General features: G+C 60.2%; 2 protein-coding genes across 2 annotated transcripts; one reads left to right on the top strand and one right to left on the bottom strand.

Annotated features, from left to right (window-relative positions):
• Positions 1-304: 304 nt before the first annotated feature.
• ABHD15 (abhydrolase domain containing 15) lies at positions 305-5,345 on the bottom strand. Its single transcript, XM_032428838.1, has 2 exons — positions 4,339-5,345; positions 305-2,129 (listed from the first exon to the last, which is right to left on the bottom strand). Exons 1-2 carry the CDS (start codon positions 5,205-5,207, stop codon positions 1,604-1,606), a joined length of 1,395 nt encoding a protein of 464 aa, XP_032284729.1. The 5' UTR covers positions 5,208-5,345; the 3' UTR covers positions 305-1,603.
• Positions 5,346-7,394: 2,049 nt separating this feature from the next.
• Positions 7,395-11,402, top strand: TP53I13 (tumor protein p53 inducible protein 13). The gene is made up of 7 exons (XM_032428839.1): positions 7,395-7,509; positions 7,700-7,768; positions 7,994-8,035; positions 9,905-10,033; positions 10,160-10,354; positions 10,439-11,003; positions 11,095-11,402. The coding sequence occupies exons 1-7, from the start codon at positions 7,438-7,440 to the stop codon at positions 11,205-11,207; spliced, it is 1,185 nt and encodes a 394-aa protein (XP_032284730.1). The 5' UTR covers positions 7,395-7,437; the 3' UTR covers positions 11,208-11,402.
• The last annotated feature ends 320 nt before the right edge of the window (positions 11,403-11,722 follow it).

Here is an 11,722-nt window from a genome sequence, read left to right on the forward strand (position 1 = left end):
GCAGGCTTCCCACGGAGCAGGGAGCCTGATGCAGGGCTCGATCCCAGGACCCTGGGATCATGACCTGAGCCGAAGGCAGATGCTTAACCACTGAGCCACCCAGGCGCCCTAGTTTCTGCCTATTTGATCTAGAACAAAGCTGGACTAAGATTATCCAAACCTGAAATTATGGCCTGAGCCACAGGACATGGCTTTTGATAACATCTCTCCTCTTTAAAATTGGTTTGCTGTTTGTGAGGCCAGGAGGGAGCTTCCTGTTATAACAGGTGTCTTCTTTCTCGATGACAAATTAAAATAAAACTTCATAGCAACACCTAGAACTAGATGTCCTATGATAATGTTTAATGGCCTAATTCAAACCAGGATGTAGGGATCAATCCATGCCATGCTTTGCTTTATTCTGATCTTCAGCATTATTCCTCACAAAACCAAACACCATAAAACCAGCCCCTGAGTGGCCAGATCCAGGAAGAAGCTTTTTCTACATCGACACGGATGGCCTTTTGAATAAATTGAGCAGAAAAAGCGTGGTAATGTGAAATATTCATAAGTCACTGATTAAGCGCTTGCCAACCTCTTGCAACTTTTGTTTTCTCTGGTCCCAGATGTCTCTCCAGGCTCTGGAAAGGAAGAGCCTAGAAGTAGTGTCAGAAAAGAGGGCAACGACCCAGAAAACACCAAGGATAGCAGGTTTATACTCTTCACCACCTAGGAGAAGCCTGCATGGCAGAAGAAAACCAGCCCTGGTTAGGACTTTCTGGAGTAATCTCCAGGAACGGTACTGGAGGGAGCAGCCAGAGTGCCCCAGAGGCTGGCGGACCCTGTGTGCGAGAACTCCCTCTTCCTAAAATCATCCTGAAGATCTCCCTAGGCTTGAAGCCCTAGTCTGAAGCCCCAGATCAGCCCAACCGAGACCCGCAGGACTGGTCTGGAAGACCGGACCTCAGCCTTCCAGACGACGGACACACACTCTGTACCGTGCGGTCCTCACCAGCCCAGCCTCGGCACCGCACTTAACTGCCTCGGCCGCCTTTCCCACACTCACGCAAGACTGACGCAGCCCCGCGGCTCTAGGAGGCCACTTCCACGGCGGCCGCAGCATGAAGTCAGCAGAGTGCCACAACCACAGAACCGAATGAAGGAAGTGGGACTGAGACACAAACATCCTGTCCTCACGACATTGAGTGGCTCCAGCTCGAGAATCAGGGTCGGAGGGCTGATTATTTATGTGGGGCAGAGCTTCCCGATGACGCACATACACCCATTTTCTCTAGAGTCCTCGCTAGGGACGGAGCATTTCCTCCTGAGTCCTTAGACTCAAAGAGTGCTATTCTTTGGCTTAGGAGGTCGGTGACTGGAGAGCGTGACAGTGACAGCCCAGCTGCGGACCAGGAAGAGCTGGAATGTGTTGAGCAAAGCCTGGGGCAGGAGTGTTCTCAGGGTAAAGTGAGCACCAGCTTGCTGGAAGTTCCATCTCTTTCCACAGACCAGTCTAGGAGACGGGGGCTGAATCAGAGGCAAAGGCCTCCAACTGCAGGCCCCCTTCCGTCTTCACGGCCGTTTCAGGACTCTGGCATGCCCAGCTCTGTTCTTGGGCCAGGTCTCACCTCGTATACGATCGCTTCCAGCTAAAGATCTCCTCCAGATTGGAAGACGGAGAGGCCTCCCTCTTCTGCAGGGTTCCCCAGCGACGCCGGCCCCCCAGGAACGAAGCCCGGTGCCTGCTCAGCCCTTTCATCCTCTCTTCCGTTCGGAAGAACTCAGTCAAGGCCCGGAAGCACTCCAAGATGACCTCATGGCTCCAGGCTGGCAAGGGCTCCTGGCGCAGGAAGCCGCAGTGGCCTCCGTGGTGACTGAGCAGGAGGAAGAAGTAGGGGTTGTTGTGAAACAGTTCTGTGGGCAGAAAGTGGTCCGGGGGCCCGCATACAGGGTCGTCGGCGCTAGAGATACACAGCACAGGCACGGCGGCCTCGTCCACATCCCGGAGGGGGTCGTTGTGGTCCCAGTAGGTGTCCCAGCTGATGGGGAAACTCTTGGTGTGGCAGAAGAGGGTCTCCTCAAACTCGCGCAGGGAGCGGCTCCTGAACAGTCTGTGGGTGTCCACGGTGTCCTGCAGGGCCGAGGCGTACCTGGCAGCACGATGCGGAACAGGGAAGGTAGGAGAGAGAGGGAAGAATGAGAAAACGAATCGACAGCAGGAGTTCCAGAGGGGCAGGCCGCAGGCCAGATTCTGGCCACAGAAGCATCCTTTGGCCGTTATGATACTAAACTTCCATTTCATTGTCATCATTTAAAGATTTTATCTTGGGGCGCCTGGGTGGCTCAGTCGTTAAGCGTCTGCCTTCAGCTCAGGTCATGGTCCCAGGGTCCTGGGATCGAGCCTCACATCAGGCTCCCTGCTCGGCAGGAAGCCTGCTTCTCCCTCTCCCTCTCCTCCTGCTGTGTTCCCTCTCTCACTGTGTCTCTCTCTGTCAAATAAATAAAATCTTTAAAAAAAAAAAAGATTTTATCTTTTTAAGTGAACTCTATGCCCAAAGGAGGGACAGCAACCCTGAGATCAAGAGTCACATGCTCTACGGACTGAGCGGGCCAGGCACCCCACTGTCATCATTTAAAACCAGGAGATTTCACATAAATTGCAGATATTTGGGATCTCTTGGGAAATGGAAAGGTCTGGCAACATGGGCTGGCATTCAGGGCATTTCTCCCCTCGTGCCTGTGTCACAGTTCCTCCCAGGCCTGCATTCATGGCATTAACCTGCCTAGCCCTGGGGCAGCAAATGACTTCACAGCGGCTGATCCATAGTGACAGCTCTCCTCCTGACCTCAACTCCTGACCTTCTAGGCAACCTGCTTTGAACCATCACCTCCTGAACCCCTCCTAGAACTCCCTGGCTCAGACTATTCAAGTGACATCCCCCCCATCATTAACATTTTACTTTAGGTTATATTAGTCTAATATTTAAAAGTTAACATGCTGTCCAGATAATGGCAAACCTTGAGCAGTGGTACAGGTATTCCTAGAGAGGGCTGAGTGGCAGAGGAAGTAGCCAGGAGGGTAAGTTCCCACATGGGAGCCTGAGAACCACTGCTCTGGGGAAGAGGGACATTTTTGCTGTTTCAACCTCCATGGAGAGAGCCTGGCACCCTGACACGAAGGCCGGGATGGGCAGCTCAGTGCTTTGGGTGGACCAATCCAGACTTAGCCAGTTGAATTTGGATGTGTGTCTCAAGCAAACATTCAAAGAGGCTTGCCCTGAGTTTTCCATCCCAAACTTCCATGGGCAGGACAGACCCTAAAGGCCCGGATTTCCTCTCCACTTCCCTCACCTTATCCATCAGCCGGTGCCTCGAGTCAGCACTGGGCCGGGGGGGTGGGGGGGTGGGGAGGTCATTTGGGGATGGAAACTGGCAATTAAGCCATATGAGAACACCTTGCCTTGGACTGCTCGGCTGTGACAACACTTCGGGCCATTGTTGAGCTCAGGGTTTGACCTTCTCAGAACAAAATGGGGCAAGGAGAAAAAGAGAAATCACAATTGCCACCACTTTTTGAGCACCTACCCAGTGCTAGGATTTGAACTAACGTGGGTCTGACTGCACATCCCAGGTCTTTCTGCCTCACCACACTTTCTGCTTGAACGTCTTTGACCTCATTTTGCCACCTCCTAGGAAGGCAACAGTGCAAGCTGAGGCCTGGTCATTTGCTGTGGGAATGGTCGTTCAGGCCTCTTCAGGGCCAAAGCCTCACCTGTCAACCTAATGGTGGATTGCTCTCCTTTTGGAGATTTTTAAAAAAGTATGTTGACATATTCTTTACATTTTTGGATCAATATCAAGGAATATGCAAAAACCTTCGTGGGGTCCAGAGAATGTTAATAAATCACATACCACCAAATTTCTGATTCCTGTCACCTCCAGGCTCAGACGCTATAAGGAAACATTCTGGACAGACAATCAGTTGCAATTGCTTCCAGAACCCTCTTTGCTGATTTGACAAGCTGTGGGTTAAGTGGTAAACTTGTCTGGCGCTGCCTGTGCTTACAGGTGGGGCAGGTGCTCAGGTTGCTGGGACAGCCTGGGGGGAACCTGAGGCCATGGGGCCCCATGGCAGGAGTCCCTGTTCCAGCATAGTGATGTTAAGTCCGTCCATAGCTTTTAAACCTGTTTCCCTGGTTCTGTCTAGACTGGAGGGTTTGGACAGCCTCGGAAAGTGTGTGAAGAGAACTTTGTCCAAATTGCCCTAAACCTATGTGATTCGATACCAGGCAGGGCCGTTTCTTCGTCAGCCCAAGATCCCTATTTCCCTCTTGCCGGCCTGCGGCCTCCGTTACCCACCTGCTGAGGGCCACCTTCTGGTGGAGCAGAAAGCCCCGCTCATAGGGCCAGGGCAGGCCGGCCTCAAACCACTCGCGGCAGCGCAGCACGGGCGAGATGCAGGCGGCGCCGGTCACATAGCTGGAGGAGCCGCACTCGCCCAGGTAGGACAGCAGAAGCGCCGAGCCCGAGCCCTCGCTCACCGCGAACAGAGGGGCCGCCGGGTGTCGGAAGCGGATGTAAGTGACCGCCTCTTTGAGGTCGGACGGGTCCCCGAAAGGCTGCAGCCGGGGGCTGACCAGCGGGCAGCCGTGGTGGCCGCGGCGGTGGAAGATTACCGGGTAGTAGCCGCGCTCCAGGGCGAGCAGGCAGAGGCCGAGCACGTTGCGAGTGAGGCGCCCCCATGCACTGGGGATCACCAGCAGCACCGCGGGGAGGCCCCCGGCGTTGGTGACCCGCCGGCCCCGGGGACAAGGTCCCACGACCCAGTCCAGGGCCACCAGCCCGTCGTCCGCTAACTGCAGGTACTCCCGGGCCAGCTCAGGCCCCGGCCCTGCCGGCAGCACGAAGTGGCAGAGGGTCTGCAGGTGTGGCCCGGAGAGCCAGGAGCGCGGGCGCGGCTCCAGCGCAGTCGAGCGTCGCAAGGCGCTCAGCAGGCACTGGGCCAGCGCCGACGGTTTACAGATGAGCCTGCACCCGCCGGGCAGCGGCTCCCGCCCGTCGCTGAACGGGGCCGCGGCGCCTCCGCCGTCCGCCTCCTCCTCGTGGTCCTGGCCGCTGGCCCCCGGCAGAGTCCTCGCTCCGACGGCGCGCCGCAGCCGCGGGGCCAGCAGGCCAAGCAGGGCGAGCGCGGCCAGGAGCAGGGCGAGGGCGGCGCCCCACGGCGGCATGGCGAGGCAGGAGAGCCCCCGGCGGGTGGAGGGTGGCAGGCGGCGGGGCCGTCCCCTCCGCGAGCTCCCGGCTCTGCGGGCGGAGCTGCCCAGAGTAGCCCCGGAGGGAAGACCGGTACGCTCCTCCGGCAAACCCGCTTCAGACACGTCAGTGTGACCTGCAGTTAGAAGAGGGGCAGAATCAAGAAGTCCGAGCTGCGGAAGGAAGAGGGTCTCCTGCGCGGGGGTGGGGTGGGGGGTGGGGGTGGGCGGTGGGCGCTCGGGATTGGCCGTGGCCCCGCAGAGGCAGCCAGTTCGGGCCCGGCTCCCCTCGCCCGCCCCCCCCAATCCCGCCCCAGGCCCTTTGTACAGCGATTGCGACAAGCCGGAGCAGAAGGTGAAAGGAGCCTAGGCCACAAAAAAGGGAGCGAGGACGCGCCAGCGAGCCGGAAGGGAGTGGGGAGGGCAGCGAGCTGAGGAGTGGGGTGTTGGCGGCACAGAGTGGGGAGACTCGGATCGGGGCACGGGGATAAGCATCAGAGTTCCCGCCGACCCCTCCCCTCGGCCCCGCTTGGTGTGTAGCTGCGCGGGGAGACCCTGAGTCGCTGCGCCCTCAGGGGCCGCAGCTGAGAAGTAGCAAAAGGGAGAAGTGAATAAACCACAGCTCCGGGCTTGGGCTCTCGGGCTCCCGCGGGGCCGCTGCAGCGGCAGCCGGAGCCACTAGCCGCTCCTCCCTCCCCAGGCTCGGCCGCGCTCTCTGACCTCAGTGTTTGTCTCGGCCCTGCGGGCACCCTCAACTGCGCTAGAGCCCGGCCGGGCGGGGGGTCCGTCTCCGGGCCAGCGGGGGCTTGGCCGGCGTCCCGCCCCCCAGCGGGTTTGCTGCCGGGGGCTGCTCGTTCCCTGGCCTGCATCAGCGTACCGTCCGGATCCCGCCCGGCGCATGGGGCTCCCAGGAGGGGCTTCAGCTCATGGAAATCCTCAACACCGCTCCCTGAGAAAGACTTCCCCAGAAGCAACAGCCCCAAACTGGGGGAAAAGATGCAGTCAGGCGCGCTGCTAGGGGGATGCCTGTCACCCTGCGATGGGGCCGTGGCAGGGGCTAGGTTGCAGTCCCTTCATCACTTCAGTAGCTGGCAATTACAGGGGAACGAGGGAGGGATGGGTAAGTAACCCCCTTGTAAGTCACGTTCTTGCTCTATTTCGAAATAACCCACTTTCGCTCTATTTCGAAGTTTGAGGCTGGGCATCTCAACCTTCGCCCTCCACACACGTTCCCGTATTTCCTCAAAATCCTGAGCCGGGCCAAGGAGAAGGGCACTGGAAAGAGGGTAGCAGAGCCGGCGCCGCCCCCCCCCCCCCCGCCCTGCAGGGGAGGTCCGGCCAGCGCTCCCTGCTGGGGGCGAAGCCTGTGACTCCTCCACCTCACGGTGACAAATGTCTCCCTGAGCACACGCCGGCTATCGCTGAACAAACAACGACAAGAGCGGAGGCGGGCGTGGGGGAGCAAAGCAGCCCCAGACCCGGCTTCGGCTTCCTCGGAGTTCTGGGCCTGGGGAGGGTAGAGGCCCGAGACCTTCCGAAGCTCCTCTGGGTTCGGGCCCTATTTGCGAGGGCACGGGTGGGATGGACTGAAGGTGAAGCTCTAGACTGGGGACCCTCTTCCTTCCGCAGCTCGGACTTCTTGATTCTGCCCCTCTTCTAACTGCAGGTCACACTGACGTGTCTGAAGCGGGTTTGCCGGAGGAGCGTACCGGTCTTCCCTCCGGGGCTACTCGGTCCACTGGGATCCCACTTCCCGCCCTTCGCCCCGCTCCATGATCCCACCCAGGCACTGCAGCTGCGCTCTGCAGGCCGCGGAGACGCGCTGGGACGAAAGCGCGGGCAAAGGAGGGATCCCCGCCTGTCCTGCAGCGCGGTGCACTGGGGCCGGGCTCCTGCGCGAAACTTTTCCGGCTTCGAGTTTAGGACGCGTGCGCGCAGGGTCCGCGGTTGTCGGCAGGCATTGGGGCGGGGCGGAGGCGGGGCGAGAGGAGTACGCAGCTGCGGGGGCGGGGCGAGGCGGGGGGCGCGCGGTCCTGGGGCGTCGGGGCGCGCGGTCTGGGGGTGGGGGTGGGGGGGCGGGACGGCGCGCGCGCGCTCGCCCGGGGTCTACGTGGGCACACGGGCGGCGCGGGGGGCGACGCAGGGGGCGACGCAGGGGCGCGCGCTCCCTGGCTTGCGGGGCGGCCGGCGGATCCCCGGGCGGGCCGGGATGGCGCCACCTCCGCCTTCGCCCCAGCTGCTTCTCCTGGCAGCCCTTGCGGGGCTCCTAGGTCCCAGTGAGGTAAGGCGACCCGCTCCCGAGCAGGCTTCGGCCTGGGATCTCAAAGCGCTTTGCCGAAAGTTCGTCCTGGAAGGAGTGGCGCGTGGAGAGGGGACTAGGAGCCCTCCCCTGGCGGGCTGGGCCTGGGAGGGAGAGGGCAGGGCCCCCGCCGAGCCCAGTGCCGCAGCTCTTCTGTGCCTTGGACCCACAGGTGGTGGCTGAGCCGGAGGAGGAAGCGGGAGCCGGTTGTCCCGAGGGCCTGTGGCCTCTGCCCCCGCAGGTGGGAGCCTGGCGGGGGGGTGGGAGAGAGGGGTGTGAAGGAGCAGCCCAGCCCCGCTCTGGCCTCGCGGCGCCCTCCACAGTCACGCTCTGAGGACCTCTGCCGATTCCTCTGGCCGTCGGTCGCCAACGTCTCCCTCCCGGCCGGTGGTGTGGGGCCTGCTGCCCCCCCCCCCCGCACGGAGTCCCCCAGCTGCTCTAAGCCCTCTTTTCCCCCCATGCATAGGTGTCGCCCAGAGTGACTTACGCGCGGAGGAGCCGATGGCCGGTAAGTGCAAGGCGGGGGCCGTCCTCGGTGGGAAGGCGCGAGCTCCTGGCAGGCGTTCTCCGCGGTTTCTGCTCTCCAGCTCCATTCTCCACCACTTCCCTCGGGAGGAGACAGTGCTCTCGGGCCCAGGACGGGGAGCCGCGGGCCCCTGCCCTGTCGGTGCTGCGTCAGGAATGCTGTCGGTAGCTGTCTGCCCGTAGGCAGGAGGCTGCAAGGGCAACTCTGACCCAAAAAACAACCCTTGCCCCAACTCTGCTGTGTGACTGTGGGACGGCTCCTGACTTCTCTGGGCCCCAGTTTTCTTAAGGGGCTATTAATAACGTCCCTGCTCCCGAGGACTAAACGAGCTGTGTGTGATAGCACCTGGGGGGAGTAGGAAGCTGTATGAGGTAGAGTGTGCCCGAGGTTACCAGGCACCAAACTGGTGGGTTCGCCTTGCATGGCCGCCTCTGTTTTCGTTGCTAGTGGTCAGATAGCTTCCCTGTCCCTTTGGGTTTTCCTTTCGAAACATCTAACCCTTTTTTTTTTTTTTTTTTTTTAAGTTTTTTTTTTTTTGTGAGAGAGGGGGGGGGGGCAAGAGGGTGGGGGGGGGGGGCGTGGGAGAGGGGCAGAGGGAGAGGGAGAAGCAGGCTCCCCGCTGAGCAGGGAGCCCCGATGGATGCAGGCTCCGATATGGATGCGGGTCCCACAGACTCTGGGATCACGACCTGAGCTGAAGGCAGATGTTTAACCGAGATGAGCCAAAACATCTTTTGAACCTTGTAATAGCTCCAGGCCAAGAAACCTCATGCCACCTACCTGATTCCTTCCCTCAAACACCCTTTCATTAAATCATTCCACTGTTCAGAAACCTTCAATGGCTCTTTATTCTCATCTTATCATGGTCATACCCATCTGATGCCTCTCCCCACCCCCACCCCCAGCTTTTTCAGGCCCTGCTTAAATAAACCTAATCTGACCTCCCCAAGTCTTTGGTTCCTCTCCAGTTTTGTTGGTCTACTCACCACACATGTGAGTTCCAGGCTCATTCCCACTGCTGTACCTTTGCTGCTGCTTATTCTCCACACTGGGCCTATCCTGACCTGAAGCTGAAGTGGGCAGCTCCCTGCCCTCCTGCCATCCATCCCATCCACCTCCAAAGCCCAGTCAGCTTTCTTGCCTGATCATGCCAGCCCTTACTCATCACCTTCTCCAAATTCGTGTAATGCTTACAACTTAGCTCTTATAATTGAGCAGCTAGTCACTTTGAGTTTTATTAGTTTGCTCGTTCATTTGCATTAGTTCGCTCTTTCATTTGCATTAGTTCTATTGCCCTGAGTTTCCTTTACATTCCCTGCAAGCAGAGTCCAGGAGTTGTCTTTTGGCATCTCCTATAGCATCTGGCACAGTGCTGAGCATCAGGTCAGCTCAATCAAAGAATAATTAATAATTGATGAAGTGTTTCCCTCGTGGGATTGTGTACCTGCTGCCTGAGCGCCCTGTATTTGGATGTTTGGGGGGAGATTGAATATATAGATCGAGTCAATAAGTAGAAGGCCTGGTGTCCCTGTGGGGGTGCTTACAGTCTGGACGGGGGATCTGCGGAGCCGCTTTTGCAGGTGCAGAGAAATACAGCTGAAGAGTGGGGTCCGACAGCGTTAACTGTGAGCTTTGAGGGGTGGCACCTGATGGAGAGGAGGGGTGAGAGGAACACTCAGAGGCAGGAGGGTATGCCCGCCAGCACCCAGGGCTCTTTGTCCTTTCCTGAGTCCTGAAGATGGGTCATCTGGCCACCCCGGGAATCCCTTTAAGCTGGCCCCCCAGGATGGGAGGCCTTGGGATTCTCAGCACCCTGGGCCTGGCGTGACGTCTCCATGCTTTTTTCTCTAGGCCGAGGATGTCAGCTTCCTGTACCACCCCTGCGTGCACCCTTGGCTGAAGCTCCAGCTTGCCCTCCTGGCCCGCGTTTGTGTGGCCCAGCCCTCGCTGGCCCCTGACTCTAGCCTTACTCAGGAGCGGGTAAGTGGTTGATGAAAGGTGGCTGTCTGGCTCCGGCAGAGGAGGTAGCCCCGTGTGCAGGGGAAGGAAAACTCAGGGACTTCTTCCTACTTGCCCCCCACCTTCATCTTAGCTCCCCTTTCCTAGCCCCTGGTGCTGGCAGCATGGGGGGTGGTGCTGGAGATGGCGTGGATAGAGCCGGCCTGGGCTGCCCACCTGCTGAAGAGGAGGCGGCGGCGGAGACAGAGGAAGGAGAAGGCATGGCTCTGCTCTGATGGCCTTTCTGGGTCCTTGGTGCCAAGGCCAGGTAGAGGGAGGCTGTGCCGGAGAGGGTGTGTGCAGGTGAGGGGTGCCGGGCTTGGTTGGTGGTGGGGTCATTGGGCTATCTGGGCAGGGAAAGGGTGACTCCTCTCTCTCTCCCCAAAGGCTCCAGCCTTGGCCTTTACTCTGCGGAGCTGGCGGCCCCCCGGTGCAGAGGAGGCAACTAGGGGGTCCAGGCCCCTCCCTCCTGGCGGTGCCAAGAGGCGTGGGCTGCGGGCTGCCCTGGGCCTCCAGCCCACCCCCTCGGGCCTGAGGTTCCCCTCTGCTTCCCCTCGGAGCTTGGAGGCCAGGCAGCCCATGTTGGTAGCTCGGGGCGAGGGGGGTGATGCGCCACCTGTGCCCACTCTCCGCCTGCTGCCTGAGGGGCTTGGAGGCAATGCCAGCTCCAGGCTGGAGGGTCAAGTGCCCAAAGGGCAAAGCAGCCCAGGGGGCTGCACCTGTCCAGGGGAGGCTTCCCCAGCCCCTCGGGCAGCGGCGCCTCCCGTGCCTCCGCGGGTGGCCCGGGGCCCCACCCCGCGCACGGAGGAGGCTGCTTGGGCTGCCATGGCCCTGACCTTCCTGTTAGTGCTGCTCACTCTGGCCACGCTCTGCACTCGGCTGCACCGAAACTTCCGACGCGGGGAGAGCATTTACTGGGAGCCCACGGCGGACAGCCAGGACACGGTGGCTGGTGAGCAGTTACCCTCTTTACCCACCCAGCCCAGCCCTGGCCCTCCCTGGCCTCGCTGCCGTTCTCTGACCGGTCCCCACCCTGCCCGCAGCTGTGCTGAAGCGGAGGCTGCTGATGCCCCCCCGCCGGGTCAAGCGCTCCCGCCGGAGACCCCTGCTCTCGCCCACCCCGGACAGCGGCCCAGATGGGGACAGTTCCGACTGACCTGCCCCAGCCCTGCCCCTGTGTCAGGTTTGCTTTGTCACCCGGGAGGCCGCGACCTCTGCCACGTGGACCCTGCGCCGGACCGCCCCCTGGTGGCCAGACGGAGCAGTCCCGCCTGAGCATCGCGAAGGGGCTTGTCCCTGTGGTGTGGTTTGCTTCTCGCGCTGGGGAAAGGGGCCCTTTCGGCCTCCCTTGCCTGTGTTTCTAATTAAATTATTTTGGTAGAATCTGGGGTTGAGCTTGTGCGTCTGCCACACAGACACTTCCACCCGGGACACTGTCCTGGGCCACGTAGGTTTTGTTTGAAGTGGGCGTTTACAAAATCAAGTTAGGCGCCCGCCCGCCCGCCCGCCCGCCTCCTCCTGCCCACCTGGCCTTAGCCAAAGTTTTAGGAGCGTGAGAGAACCTGGCCTGCTACCACGGTGGGGAGGGGGAGGTGGTGGTAGTTACAGAAACCACCCAGCTCCTTTTCTAGAACACAAGGGCTTCCGTTTTGAGTTTCGGGTCTAGAGCAG

The sequence above is a fragment of the Phoca vitulina genome, unplaced genomic scaffold (genome assembly GCF_004348235.1).
Source record: "Phoca vitulina isolate PV1807 unplaced genomic scaffold, GSC_HSeal_1.0 scaffold40, whole genome shotgun sequence".
Lineage (NCBI taxonomy): Eukaryota > Metazoa > Chordata > Mammalia > Carnivora > Phocidae > Phoca > Phoca vitulina.

Coding starts and splice junctions, on each gene's coding strand:
- TP53I13 (XM_032428839.1), top strand. CDS start 7,438: ATGGCGCCACCTCCGCCTTCGCCCCAGCTGCTTCTCCTGGCAGCCCTT. Junction 7,769..7,993: donor TGTGGCCTCTGCCCCCGCAG/GTGGGAGCCTGG, acceptor CCCCATGCATAG/GTGTCGCCCAGAGTGACTTA. Junction 10,034..10,159: donor CTAGCCTTACTCAGGAGCGG/GTAAGTGGTTGA, acceptor CCCCTTTCCTAG/CCCCTGGTGCTGGCAGCATG.
- ABHD15 (XM_032428838.1), bottom strand. CDS start 5,207: ATGCCGCCGTGGGGCGCCGCCCTCGCCCTGCTCCTGGCCGCGCTCGCC. Junction 2,130..4,338: donor CAGAAGGTGGCCCTCAGCAG/GTGGGTAACGGA, acceptor TCGTGCTGCCAG/GTACGCCTCGGCCCTGCAGG.